At 36.9% G+C, this 15,013-nt stretch overlaps 1 protein-coding gene across 1 annotated transcript in view; it reads left to right on the top strand.

The window, feature by feature from the left end:
• Positions 1–15,013, top strand: part of GFRAL (GDNF family receptor alpha like) — a 54,350-nt gene that overhangs the window by 14,806 nt on the left and 24,531 nt on the right. The window contains exons 4-6 of the mRNA XM_053603584.1: positions 2,834–2,887; positions 3,700–4,030; positions 11,002–11,252. Of these exons, the coding sequence (XP_053459559.1) occupies positions 2,834–2,887; positions 3,700–4,030; positions 11,002–11,252 (636 nt within the window). The remainder of the gene's footprint in view (positions 1–2,833; positions 2,888–3,699; positions 4,031–11,001; positions 11,253–15,013) is intronic.

Genomic DNA, 15,013 nt, shown 5'->3' with positions numbered 1-15,013 from the left:
GCAGTTAATGTGTGAATAATTTATTATAACATATTACTCGTAGCATATAAAAATGTAATACCACCCAAGATAGACTGTATTTTCCCACAGTAAAAATTACTGTTTTGTTGTGTTGGTAACAATTACTCATATAGTGAGTGAGTTAGTCTGGTCGGAGTGTTATAACAAAATATCACAGGCTGAATGGCTTAAAAAGTTCTGGAGTATGGAAGTCTTAGGTCATGGTCCAACAAGGTCTACTTCTGGTGTGGCATCCTCTCTTCCTGATTTGTACATAGTCAGCCACTATGTTTTTACATGGCCTTTTCTTGATATATGCTAGAGAAGGGCCAGACAGTAAAAAGAGAGAGAGAGAGAGAGAGAGAGATATCTTGTTAGAAGGCCACTAATATCATGAAGATTAAGGCCCCACCCTTACAACCTCATTTAACCTTAATTACTTCCTTAGAGACACCACCTGTAAACATAGCCACACAGGGGCTTAGAACCTTAACATATGAATCTGGGAGGTGGGGTGGGAGGGGCACGTTCAGTCCATAGCAGTGAGCTAAACCAGGGTTTTCTGTCTCAGGTTCATTTCTTGAATATGTTTTAGTCAGTCGCACAGCCTTACCCATCAGTTCCAATGTAGAGGTGTTAATCCATAACAGAGTTTCTAGCTTGGACTTTAGTATCTGTTACCAAAGCTGTGACTCACTAGGATATGTCTACTGGGTTTTCATTCAACATGGGATAATAACACAGAAGTGGGAGTGTCTGGGTCTTCCTCAAAGACACAGAAGGCTGGACTCAAAACGAAATAGTTGTTCTTTTTTTTAATTTTTTTTTTATTTTTTATTAAATCATAGCTGTGTACATTAATGAGATCATGGGCACCATACACTGGTTTTATAGACCGTTTGACACATTTTCATCACACTGGTTAACATAGCCTTCCTGGCATTTTCTTAGTTATTGTGTTAAGACATTTATATTCTACATTTACTAAATTTCACATGTACCATTGTTCTTAAGCTAAGACTTGATCAATAACAATGAAAGATCATATATAGTGAGAATAGAAAGGACAACACAAGGAGGAATTTGAAAAGGCTGTGACGAAACTGGGGGTAAAAAGTGTTTTCCTGTGATTGTACCATCTTCTGTGTGCAATAGACTGGTAGGCAGGGACCATGAACACACAGCCTAGGTAAGGACAAATGGAATCAAGAGGAGACATTTGTACTATAACAAAAGTTAAATTTTAGGGTGGCACCTGTAGCTCAAAGGAGTAGAGCACCAGCCCCATATGCCAGAAGTGGTGGGTTCAAACCCAGCCCTGGCCAAAAACTGCAAAATAAATAAATAAATAAATGTTAATATTTTAATGTCCTATGGTAGAAATTTAATTTTCATTTTTTTAATTTTTTTATTGTTAAATCATAGCTGTGTACATTTGTGCAATCAAGGGGTACAATGGCTGGTTTCATATACAATCTGAAATATTCTCATCAGACTGTTCAACGTAGCCTTCATGACATTTTCTTAGTTATTGTATGTAGACATTTGTATTCTGCATTTAGTAGGTTTTGCCTGTACCCATTCTAAGATGCGCCATAGGTGTGGCCCCACCCATTACCCTCCCTCCACCCAGACTTCCCCCGCTCCATTCCCCTCCCTTGGCCCTTTCCCCATATTCTTGTGCTATAGTTGGGTTATAGCCTTCATATGAAAGCTATAATTTAGCTTCATAGTAGGGCTGAGTACATTGGATAATTTTTCTTCCATTCTTGTGGATGTGGAGAAAAGGGCACACTTCTACACTGCTGGTGGGAATGCACACTAATACATTCCTTTTGAAAGGATGTTTGGAGAATACTTAGAGATCTAAAAATAGACCTGCCATTCGATCCTATAATTCCTTTACTAGGTATATACCCAGAAGACCAAAAATCACAATATAACAAAGACATCTGTACCAGAATGTTTATTGCAGCCCAATTCATAATTGCTAAGTCATGGAAGAAGCCCAAGTGCCCATCGACCCACGAATGGACTAGCAAATTGTGGTACATGTATACCATGGAATATTATGCAGCCTTAAAGAAAGATGGAGACTTTACCTCTTTGGATGGAGCTGGAACATATTCTTCTTAGCAAAGTATCTCAAGAATAGTTTTCATTTTTAAATGAATCATCCAATTCCCCTACCCCTTCATGGATACATCCATTAGTGCTGCTTGCATTTTCTTTTGGCTTTGGTTTATTTATCTGTGTTTCCTACCAAGCAGTGGGTACTTCATGATGCAGCTTTGCATCCTCTGACTGTCACCTGGTCCATAGCAGGGTTTCTCCCGATGTTCCTTGAAGGAACGATTTTACAGACAGACGGTCACCTGAATTCACTTCCCCTGATGAGATTTTCTAATTCTAAAATGATAATTTCTAAGAACTCTTGCAGGTGAGATAATCAGAGGTGGAAACAGTTTTTATATTGCATTTCAATGTAATTAAGATCCCACTGGGAGGCGATTTTGATGGGGAGAGTTCAGACAATATTTATTCTGCTTTTACTCTCCAGACAAGTCTTTGTTTACTTCAGGGTACATGTTCTAGTTGTTAGCATTTGTTTAAATATTCAAGTAACTGAATCCTTACAGCAGAGCTGTTTAAGTTTCTTGAATGATGTTTCAGAAGTTTGTTTTATTCATCTGTACTGCACTGACTTTGAATATCCAGGGTTAAGTAAGTGTTATATGAACTCGTGTGTTTTGTTTGTTTACTTGTTCATAATGTGCCCCAACTTCTCCTAGGAAAATGATATAATGAAATATTTCCTTTGTTGTACTTTTAGATAACATGAAGGAGGATGCATTCAAATTGAATCCAACTACTCTTTCCCATCATGGTAATGTTTATAAATTATACTTTTGATCTGGATTGTACATACTACACAATATAATTTAAAATGTCATCACCAGGCATTTCAAAGATATGCCAATACAAAATAAATTGTATAGCCCTGTAATACTACACAATGGAACGAAATCCTTACTTGTCTTCCACTAATGACATATCAAAGTAACTACTTTGCCTACTCATCATCTATTTATTGATGGGTTAGGGAGAAATTTATAATAAAAAAAATATTGGTTACATTTCATGTATATTTTTGATCACTTAAATCATTTACGGCCAACTGGTTTTGTTTAAGCATGTAATGTGGGGGGTGGGGCATTCACATATACCTGTGTTTTCTGGAATGTAGATCTCATTCTATGCAAAAATATCTGTGAGGAGACTTTATTCAAGAATGCCTCCCACCACAATAAAAAGTACAACAGAATGAGAATCATTGTGCCTTGACCAATGAACTCACCACGTATCATTGTTCCAATGCAATTTCTGAAGATTTATTGTTTACTTTTGAGAAACTTGAAGTAGGATATTTCTCCTTCAGCTCAGCTTCTGCCCTCCACGTTTCCCAGCCATCTGGATTACAGTACGTATCCAGTGTAGATGAAAGATGATTCTAAGAGTTGAATATGCTCAGTAAATTCATACTAACCCTAAAAAAAAAAAAAAAAGTAATGTTTGCCAAAAACAGCACATTGATGCATCATTGTATTTTGCTCTGAGACTTTTCCCAAGGGTCTGCAGTCTCTGTTTGTTCGGGTTTGTGTTTACTTTTCCACCATCTGCACATTTCGTTGTTTGCAGGATTCAGTGGGGGCTGGTCCTGTTTGGAAGTGGTAGAGGTGTGTGTAGAAGATGTGGCCTGTAATGCACAGTTGGCCCCTTACCTTAAAGCTTGCTCAGCAAATGGAAATCCGTGTGATGTGAAACATTGCCAAGCAGCCATACGGTTCTTCTATCAAAATACGCCTTTTAACATTGCCCAGATGTTGGCTTTTTGTGACTGCGCTCAATCTGATATGGCTTGTCAGCAGTCCAAAGAAGCTCTTCACAGCAAGCCATGTGCAGTGAACAGAGGTCCACCCCCTACTTGCCTCAATGTAATTCGCAGCTGCCGAAATGATGAATTATGCAGGTGAGTAAAAACATGCATACCTTACTTTCTTATTTCGTCACCTTATTTGTTACAGTCCAGTCCCAGCACTTGATCTCATTACATCAAGAGTTCCCACAATCACCCAACATAGTGTAAATAAAACCGGACAATTCATATTTTGAATCAATGGTACATGTGAAATTCAAATGCATAATAGGTTTTTCAGAATAAAAAAATTCAGTACACCAAAATTTGGTAGCCATAAAATAGTATTAACAAAATCATATATTCAAGATAGGCTAATGAATTGGTTGACAGACCTGGATTATAGATCAGATTTTTAATTTGCTTTTTTGGTGTGATTATATAGGGTGTTAAATGTCATAGAATTTTGGCAAGGTGACTTTTCAAACTTCAAAATAAATCATTTCTGTCTTAGTCTGGAGCTCAGGGAGAAGAAGGTAGCCTGAGTGTAGTTTGGACCTCCCAAACAGACGTGTAATCCATGAATGTCAGAAATCAACTGTCTCCTGCACAACTTCAAACCCTCCTTCTCAGGGAAGTAATGTCAGTCATTTATTTGTACATTCAGAAAATACATTGATCAAATACTTACTACGAGTCTAGGAAACAGCAAATATGAAACACAAATGCCTGTCCTGTGGGGAGCAATAGGAAACGAAATGAGAAATGTAAAGGGGAAGGCGTGGCGAGCACAGGTCACGCAGGGCTTTCAATGACACTGCATGGACTTCAGCTTTTACCCCAAGTACAATGGAAAGGGAGCAGAATCACAAACTATCTGGTTTCCTTGCTAAAACTTTCACTCTGGCTGATAACTGACACTAGATTCTACCTTTCCATGTAACCATTTAGGGAATCATGGTTTCCATCCAATACTCTTTGACTCCTTTCTTCACTGAGGTCTTCATTAACACACTTTGTTCCATATTCAAGATGATTCTATCTTCGGTGTGGTCAGAAATCCAGTCAAGTGCAGCCTTTTCGGCAAGAGTGAAAGAAAACACAGGGTAGAATAACTTTGATGAGTCACGACTATGCGTAATATTGATGTTACTACATGGAAGAAACTTTATTTAACAGCCAGTGTAAAGTCATATAATTTTGATTCATCTTTTGCTTCTTTTTTGAGTAATTCTTTACATTTATTAGCGTCTCAAGTGGCCTCTACCAGAGACTGTTTTACTTAATTTGATATAATTGAACAAAACTCCATATATATCAAATTCTTTTAAAGATCAAAGTATGCATTTTGTATGGAGGAGTTGCTCAGTGTGTGATAGCTTAGGGCAAGATTTCTCATATTTTTCAATTACTTGCAAAAGACTAAAAGATTTAATGACATCAGCCTCCTGAAGGTTCTTGATAACTGCTTTCTTTTAGCTTTTACTGTGGCCACCCTCTTAATCTCAGTCATTCTACTGTGCAAAGTATATCCAGATCTTGTAAACATTTGTCAAAAAAGATAACAGCTTTCCTAAAATGCACATTCTCTGAAATAATGGATCGGCAGAGAGTATTTACATATCTCTTCAACTTCTCATCTAGGATGTCAACATTCTTAAGAAAATTTTATTTGAGGATCTTGTCATGAAAATGTGTATCAGTTATTTTAAGGCTCACTAATTGCTTTTCTTGACTGAATAATAAAGGCATTGATAAAAGAATTTTATAATGCAATTTAAATTTTTCCAACTCATTTATCATCTCAAAAATTCTTATTAGAGAAATACTGCATTTCATTGATTCTAAGATAAAATACTTTTTACACATTTTAACATCCTTGACATATTTAGAATGAGTCTTAAAGTCAATGACAAGTAAGCACTGGCCTTAATTTAAGTACTGCCAACAAGTGGTTTTTGTTATACATAAAATAATGGTATCTCCTACATTCGAATGGTACATATTCAATTACACTACTTTTCTTATTACAGATAAACTACTATCTATGTGTCTAGATATATTTCTACTTTATCTATCATTTATCTATCTATCTATCAATCATCTATCTACATTAACAATGAAATGTTCATGCCAGGGCCAGAGAACACTATTTTTTTTTGTTGTTGTTGTTTGTTTGAAAATCTTAAGGTGGTACAAATGTTTTTGTTATGTGGATAGCTTTTACAATCTTTTCAGGGCTCTTAGCACACCCAACACCCAAATAGTGTTCATTGTACCTGACAGGTGGGTTTCTACCTCACCTCCAACCTTCCTGATTTCCCATGACCTTCACTTCTCTTTGTGCCCATGTTTGCCCATTTATTAGTTCCAAATTATTAGAGAGTTCATGTAGTATTTGTTTTCCCAGTCCTGAGATATTTCACTTGGTATAAGGCTCTCCAGGTCCATCAGAATTGCTACAAAAGATGTTATTTCCTTTTTTATGGCTAAGTAGTACTCAATGGTATATACTTGGGAGGCTGTTTTTTTTTTAAAAAGAAATCACCGCAAAAATACTGGATGTTGCCATACTTGTCTACCCAGCTTTGCCTTATTCTAATGCCAGGGCCCTCGATGTGCTCCTTAATTGTCTTGAAGCATTCAACCTTCACAGCATGGTATTTCAGAGCCTCCATATCAAATACAATGTTTTAATGTCCAATCGTGGGATCTTCTGCTACAGTCCTGGAGAATCCCTGTGATAGCCTCTGAATTGCTTAGCAATTATGAATTGGGCTGCAATAAACATTCTGGTACAAATATCTTTGTTATGATGTGATTTTTGGTCTTCTGGGTATATGCCCAGTAGAGGGATTACCGGATTGAATGGCAGATCTATTTTTAGATCTCTAAGTGTTCTCCATATCTCTCTCCAAAAGGAATGTATTAATTTGCATTCCCACCAGCAGTGCAAAAGTGTTCCCTTTTCTTCACATCTGCGCCAACATCTCTGGTCTTGGGATTTTGTGATATAGGCTAGTCTCACTGGAGTTAGATGATTTCTCAAAGTAGTTTTGATTTGCATTTCTCTGATGATTAAAGATGATGAGCATTTTTTCATATGTCTGAAGGCCGCATGCCTGTCTTCTTCAGAGAAGTTTCTCTTCAAATACCTTGCCCAGTCTGCAATGGGATCCCTTGTTCTTTTCTTGCTAATGCGTTTGAGTTCTCTGTGGATTCTGGTTATTAAACCTTTGTCGGAGACATAACCTGCAAATATCTTCTCCCATTCTGAGGGCTGTTTGCTTGCTTTACTTACTGTGTTCTTGGCTGTGCAGAAGCTTTTTAGTTTGATCAAGTCCCAGTAGTGTATTTTTGAAGCTGCTTCAATTGCCCGGGGGGTCTTCCTCATAAAATACTCACCCAGACCGATTTCTTCAAGGGTTTTCCCTGCACTCTCCTCTAGTATTTTTATAGCTTCATGTCTTAAGTTTAAATCTTTAATCCAGTGAGAGTCTATCTTAGTTAATGGTGAAAGGTGTGGGTCCAGTTTCAGGCTTCTGCAGGTGCCAGCCAGTTCACCCAGCACCATTTGTTAAATAGGGAATCTGAATGTTTTTAATTGGCTTGTCAAAGATTAAATAACGGTAAGTAGCTGGATTCATCTCTTGGTTCTCTATTCTGTTCCAGACATCTACTTCTCTGTTTTTGTGCCAATACCATGCTGTTTTGATCACTATCGATTTGTAGTATAGTCTGAGGTCTGGTAGCATAATTCCTCCTGCTTTGTTTTTATTTCTGAGTAATGTCTTGGCTATTCGAGTTTTTTTCTGATTCCATATAAAACGAAGTATTGTTTTTTCAAGATCTTTAAAGTTTGACAGTGGAGCTTTAATAGGGATTGCATTGAAATTATATATTGCTTTGGGTAGTATTGACATTTTAACAATGTTCATTCTTCCCAGCCATGAGCATGGTATGTTTTTCCATTTGTTAATATTTTCAGCTATTTCTTTTCTTAGAGTTTCATAGTTCTCTTTATAGAGATCTTTCACGTCCTTTGTTAGATAAATTCCCAAATATTTCATCTTCTTTGGTACTACTGTGAATGGGATAGAGTCCTTAACTGTCTTTTCAACTTGACTATTGTTGGTACATATAAAGGCTACCGATTTATGAATGTTGATTTTGTAACCTGAGACACTGCTATATTCCTTGATCACTTCTAGAGACCATCTACAGCAAACCCACAGCCAATATCATATTGAATGTAGTTAAATTGGAATCATTTCCACTCAGATCAGGAACCAGACAAGGATGCCCATTGTCTCCATTGCTTTTTAACATTGTAATGGAAGTTTTAGCCACCACAATTGGGGAAGAAAAGGTGATCAAGGGTATCCCTATAGGGTCAGAAGAGATCAAACTTTCGCTCTCCACAGATGATATGATAGTATATCTGGAAAACTCTAGGGACTCTACAAAACTCTTAAATATTCTTTTCTTTAAATGGTTGATTCAAATATATCTTGTTTTTATTATGGGGGTACAATTTTTTTAGTCATATGAGTTGCTTTTGTACTAAGTGTTAAGTGGGCCCATTCCCTGGATGGTATGCTTTGTACGAACTAGGTTTAAATTTACCCATCCCTCCTTCCTGTCCACCTCCACTTGCCTGCTTTCCATTAAGTTTTACTCACAAGTATACACCTGGGTGTTGATTGATTACTTTCAGTTAAATAGTGAGTACATGTTGTGATTTTTTTTTTTACCCCATCTTGTGATACTTCACTTCAAAGAATGGTCTCCAGTTGCATCAAGGTTTCTATAAAAGGTATCAGTTCACCATTTGGGGGGGGGAGGGCTGAGTAGTACTCCGTGGTATACACATACCACATTTTACTCATTCACCCATATATTGATGGGCAGTAAGTGATTTTACATTGTTATGATTGTGAACATTGCTGTCATAAATATTCCAGTGGGTGAGCCTGTTTGGTGCAATGACTTTTTTTTTTTCCTTTAAGTAAATACCCAGTAATGGTATTGCAGGGTCAAATGGTAGGTCTATTTTTAGTTCTTTGAGGTATCTCCATACTACTTTCCATAACACTTTTCAGCCCCACCCTCAGTAAATTTGTGTAAGTGTTCTTTTTTCTCCACATCCACATCAGTGTCTGTTGTTCTGGGACTTTTTGATAAAAGCTGTTCTCAATAGGTGAGGTCACCTACTGTGCACAATGCACTGGTACATTTCAAAACTATTAAGAGCAGAGTATAAATGTCTGACCACAACAAATAAGTAAGTGAGGTGATGGTTATGTTAATCAATTTGATGAGTAAGCATTCCACATGGTATATCAAATCAGCACATTGTATTCCATAAATGTACACAGTTATGATTCATTAAAAAAAATCCTTCTCAGTGGAGTTAGGTGACACCTCATTGTGGTTTTAATTTATATTTTCATGATGATTAGAGACATTAAGCATTTTTTCACAGGTTTATTGGCCATTAGTCTAATTAATTCATGATGATAGCAGACTTAAACCTAAGGCATGAGACTATAAGAGTTCTAGAAGAAAATCTTGAAAAAACTCATAGATATTAGCCTAGGCAAATAATTTTTGAAGAAGACTTCAAAGGCAATCACAGCCACAACAAAAATAAATAAATGGGACTAGATTAAATTAAAAAGTTCTGGACAGGCAAGAAAACAATCAGTAGACCCAAAAGACAACCTACAAAATGGGAGAAAATATTTACATGCCATACATTCAATAAAGAGATGATAATCAGAATCTATAAGAAAAAATCAAACACACAGGGATAAAAAAAGAAATGGAATATTCTTTAGTTTATTATTTTAGCAAAATTTTAAAACATTTTTTAAGTATGAAATAACTTATTTGAGTAGATAAATCTTGAACTTAGTAAAACACACATTTAATAAAGACTAAATGGCATCTAGACATAGATTTATTCCCTAACTACCTTCTAAATGTGAATCTGTATTTTCAAAACTTACACTTAGATGACGTCTTGTATATAAGTCTTAATTGCATTAAGGGAACATATTTGTTCTTTTGGCCTCAGAGTTAAATGTTAAGAAATATGTAATATTTTCTCACTATAAATTTTAGTATATGCCAATTAATTTCATTATATTAAATTTGCATACATTTAAATAATGTAGTAATTTTGAATATATAATGAGATTTTTATAGATTTCATTATATGTTCAAATGAATTGAACATAATTTAATCATTTATAAAACTATAAACCTTATGAGATTATTAAAAACAATGTGCTTTGACTATATATGAACAAATAAGTTCATGAGAAATGTTAGGTATTCACAGGGCTTTCATGCATGTTTGATGGTAACAAATAGTAAGTTGGAAGATTAATATTCTTGATTGCATTAAGAAGAATATATTCTTACTGTGAAAATAAAAAAGTTATAGTATATTAACCAGATCTTTATTCAAAGCTATTACAGCAAGAATCAAATCTGTAATCAGAAAAGTTATGAATAGATACAGTTCTAATGGATTACCCTCATCACCAATAAATAAGCTCATAATGTTTTGCTTTGCATTAGCTTTTGCCGCCAGAGAACCTCAAAGCATATTGAAATTCAAATTAGACTGCTTAGAAATGTTGAGAAAGTGTACAGCACCTCCCATCCTATGGGAAGACTGACTTGAAAGGTCAAACGTGTTATTTGAAATTACTTGGTGTGAGACAGTGGCCACAAAGCTACATCCAGCTTACATATTGCTAACAAATCTTTCAAGTAGTTCATACTGCAAATCATCACCAATTGAAATAAAATTAGTAATGAAAGAAAATCCATCCAGGGACTCCCAAACATAGTTTTATCTTGCATCACAAAAGGACAATAATTCACAAATTTCCTCTACTTTTTCTTCCACATTTCCGATTGGGAAATTTGAATGGAAAAATTAAGTTTTGAACTATATACTGGCATCCAGGAGGTCTTTTGTTTTATATCAGTCTTTCATTAGGTGAGAAAGCACGTGTTAAGTGAAATAATGTTATTCAGGGGCTAATTCCTTTTCCTCACCGTTTATCTAGGAGGCGCTATAGTACATTTCAGTCAAAATGCTGGCAGCGTGTGACTAGAAAGTGCCACGGAGATGAGACTTGCATCAGGACCTTAAGCAAACAGGACCTCACTTGCTCAGGAAGTGATGACTGCAAAGCTGCTTACGTAGGGACCCTCGGGACTGTCCTTCAAGTACAGTGCACCTGTAGGAACATTAAACAAAGTGAAGAATCTTTGTGCAAGATTTTCCAGCATATGCTTCATAGAAAATCATGTTTCAGTAAGTTTCCCAAATAAAATTCTCTCGTTCCCCTTCTCTCTCTCCCCACACATACAACACAAACATATAAATGTATATCTTGGTTTTGACTATACAGTATAAAGAGGTAATCCAGCACAGAAAGTTCACAAAGATACTTTTGCGTTTGTGATTGCATTGAAAATCCATTTTCTGATTATCTTCTGCGTATTTACTATTTCATCACTTAGCAGAGAGTAGTGTGATTTTTTTTAATGTATATGATAGATCACTCTTAGTTATCATTTATTGATTTCAATGTCAATAGCACCAAAGGCTCATCCTATCTGATACCTGGATATATCAGGTATCTATGGTTAAGTAACAAAACACCCCAAAGTAAATGGCTTGACACAGTGACCATTCCTCTGCTCACAATTCTGCACACTGGGCGGAATGGCTCCTCTTGTGGTATTGTCTGAGATCACTCATGTTGCTATCTGGCAGCTCTTACTGAGGCTGAATACGCCGAGATGCTGCTGAGCCTGCACTGTTGGCTCAGATGCTGTGGCTGTCTTCCTGTAGCATCTTCAGCATACATCCTGGACATTTTCCATGGCAGCAGCAAAGTTCCTAGTGGCTAAGCCCCAATGTGCAGGTATTTCTCGAGTATCAGTTATTGTCACATTTGTGACTATTTCACTGGACAAAGCAAATCACACGGCAAACCTCAGAGACACTGTGGGAGGGGACAAGGCTGTGGATATTCAAGATGGGATTTATCAGAGGTCACGAATTTAACACTCTGCTATCCATGGCTGCCCTAGCCCATGTACAATATATTCACTCTTTAATTTAGTTCTTCTTTTCTCAGTGTTTAACATATCCACCCATGAACCATTTTAATATAATGATGATACGGAAAACACATTTTCTGAAGTTACTGTTTATCGTACAGGTGAGAATGTATATTTAGGGATTTAATATATGTTCTTTGTGTACTGTCTTCTATCTTTGTCTAGAGTCTCCAAGTGAGCAATGGCCAAGAGGGTGTTTTCTTGACTCTAATAGAACATATATATTTAAGTTTTATTCTGTTTGACCTCCATGGTGTTTGGCTATGGTGACAAGAAATAAAAACTATTTATGCAATGACAGTAGAAATGAACATTTAAACATTGAAAGACCTTAAAGTAATATATGAATGTTTTAAGAAAATGAAAATTCAAAACTATTTCACTTTTCTTCACTGGCTTAGTAATACTAAAGTTTTGCCTTTAAATATTGCATACTAAAACCAGGAATTTCAAATGACCAGATTATAGAATTAGATCAATCTTTGAGGCCTTCCGTCACAGTTTTCAGTACAGTTGTTTCTTGGTATCAGTGGGGGATTGGCTCCAGAACTGTCTGGATACCAAACGTGTTCATGTTTGAGTCTTTTATATACTATGCTGTAGCCTAAGCACATCTTCACATATATTTTAAATCATCTCTAGATGGATACCAATACAATATAAATGTAACATGAAAGGTTGTCACATTGGTTTTGTATTTATATTATTTTTATTGTTGTGTTATTATTTTTAATTATTTTTCCCTGAATATTTTTTTTTTTTTTTTTTGTAGAGACAGAGTCTCACTTTACTGCCCTCGGTAGAGTGCCGTGGCATCACACGGCTCACAGCAACCTCCAGCTTTGGGGCTTATGTGATTCTCCTGCCTCAGCCTCCCGAGCAGCTGGGACTACAGGCGCCCGCCACAATGCCCGGCTATTTTTTTTTTTTGTTGCAGTTCGGCCTGGGCTGGGTTTGAACCCACCACCCTCGGTATATGGGGCTGGTGCCCTACTCACTGAGCCACAGGTGCCGCCCTTTCCCCGAATATTTTGATTCCCAGTTGATTGAATTCACAGATGCAGAATCCACAGATATGAAGGGCTTACTATACTTGACTTAATAAGGGAAGTTTCAAACAAAAAGCAGAACCAAACTTTTAGGCCTTCCTTGCTAGTTCTACAAAACCTTTTATCAACTGCTCACAATATGAGGATGGAGCACGTGGATATTTTTGAAGAAAATATGTCCCTAATCTTTGCTCTGATTTCTCCCATCACCCTGGCACTGTCATGCATTTTCTAGGTGATCCGTCCTTCCAGCATGTTTCCAAACTCTTTGCCTTCTGCTTACTTTACTCAAAAGGCTCAGAATGGAGTAGAACTCAGAGGCCAGAGGGAGGTTGTTCAATCTGTCACATTTGTTTAAATTAGAAGCATCGTTTCTCAAACTCATTTAACCGCAGGCCACAGTAACCAATACATTTTTTTATCAGCTGTTTACTTGCAATGTGTTGCGTTTTTCAGACGTTATTTTTATTTTATTCAGTTGTTTTCCAATAGCGACTATCACCCACTAAAGAGATTTTGAGACTCATTTATGTTTTGCTCTCTGAAGTTTGAAAAAACACTTGCTTGGAGTGCAAGTTCATCTGTAAATAATCTATATTGATAGATCCAAGCCAGAGTCTTCTAATAATTATAAATAATTATAGAGTAACTAGTATTTATTGGAGGCATATTTTTGTCACAGTTTTACATTTCATCACATTTTCTCATTTAATCTTAACACTTCCGTGAGCTGTTTTAACACATGAGGTTTGACACCCTGGCTAGCTCACTCAGCGACCACTATGTTCTCTTATGAAAGGGGAATGAAAACAGCTTGAGTCTCTTCAGCTCTAAAGTTAGAACCTCATACTTCTATTCTCAGATCAAAGCTTTGAAAATGCATTGAAGGGATCTTGCCTGTTCCTGTGGGCAGGACTAGACTCAGACAGAAGGGTATTCTGAGCGTGTGTTCTGCCACCAACGTCTACGTAATGCCAACTGTCCTCTGGAATCACAACAGACTTGCTTTGCTGTGATACTCTGAAATTTTGCACAGAGTAAATTTGTGGCAGTTGGAACTGAAAGAGCGATGGAATACAGAAAAATAGAAGACAGGAAAATGTAAGCCAGAGGCCTGTAGAAATGGAGAGGATTGAAGCGGCCGTCACTATGTTTCCCCACTGTATTGGAGGGAGGGAAAGGGGGGCCTCAAGCCGACAAGGATGTGCCTCCCGCCTTGCCCAGATTTGCCCTGCAACACCAGCTCTACTCACCTGAAATAAATACGGGCAGACCACGGTCCTGCCTCTAAAGACTCAGCTCCTTCCATTTGAAGAATTTAAAGAAGAGAAGAGGGAGAAAAAAACAAGGTGGAAGAGGAGTCCGGGAAGAAGAAGAAGTGGAAGTAGAAGAAGAAAAGGAGGAGAAGGGGAAAGAAAGAGAAGGACGTGGAGAAGGAGAAAGAGACGAAGGGGAAGGAGGAGAGGCGATGGGGGAGGAAGAAATAGAAGACTTGTCTCTGGTAAATCCCACAGGGAATGCAAAGCAGCAGTATAAATGTGATACATGCTTAAACATATGCAAAAAGTCGACAATAAAAATAAATTCTCCCCTCAATCCCGTTCTTGTGGTATAGCCAATATTAAAAATGTGGCTGTATATTCTTTTAAAGTTTTTTTTACTTGCAATACATACATACCTTAAGTACCACACATACATGCAAATCCATGCCTCCCTCACCCTGACACACACACACACACACACAAAATGTTTTAAGGAAATCAAACTATACATATTGCTTTACAGCTTGCTTCTTAAATTTAAAAAGATACGGTAGACCTATTCCCAAGTATGTACGTACATTGTGGCTTAATTCTTTCTAAAGACTGCACAGCGTCTTATAGTGTAGCCATAGCAC

Source organism: Nycticebus coucang, chromosome 9 (assembly GCF_027406575.1).
Source record: "Nycticebus coucang isolate mNycCou1 chromosome 9, mNycCou1.pri, whole genome shotgun sequence".
Lineage (NCBI taxonomy): Eukaryota > Metazoa > Chordata > Mammalia > Primates > Lorisidae > Nycticebus > Nycticebus coucang.
Note: the sequence above shows the minus strand (reverse complement) of the source record. Positions and strands in the feature narration are given on the sequence as shown.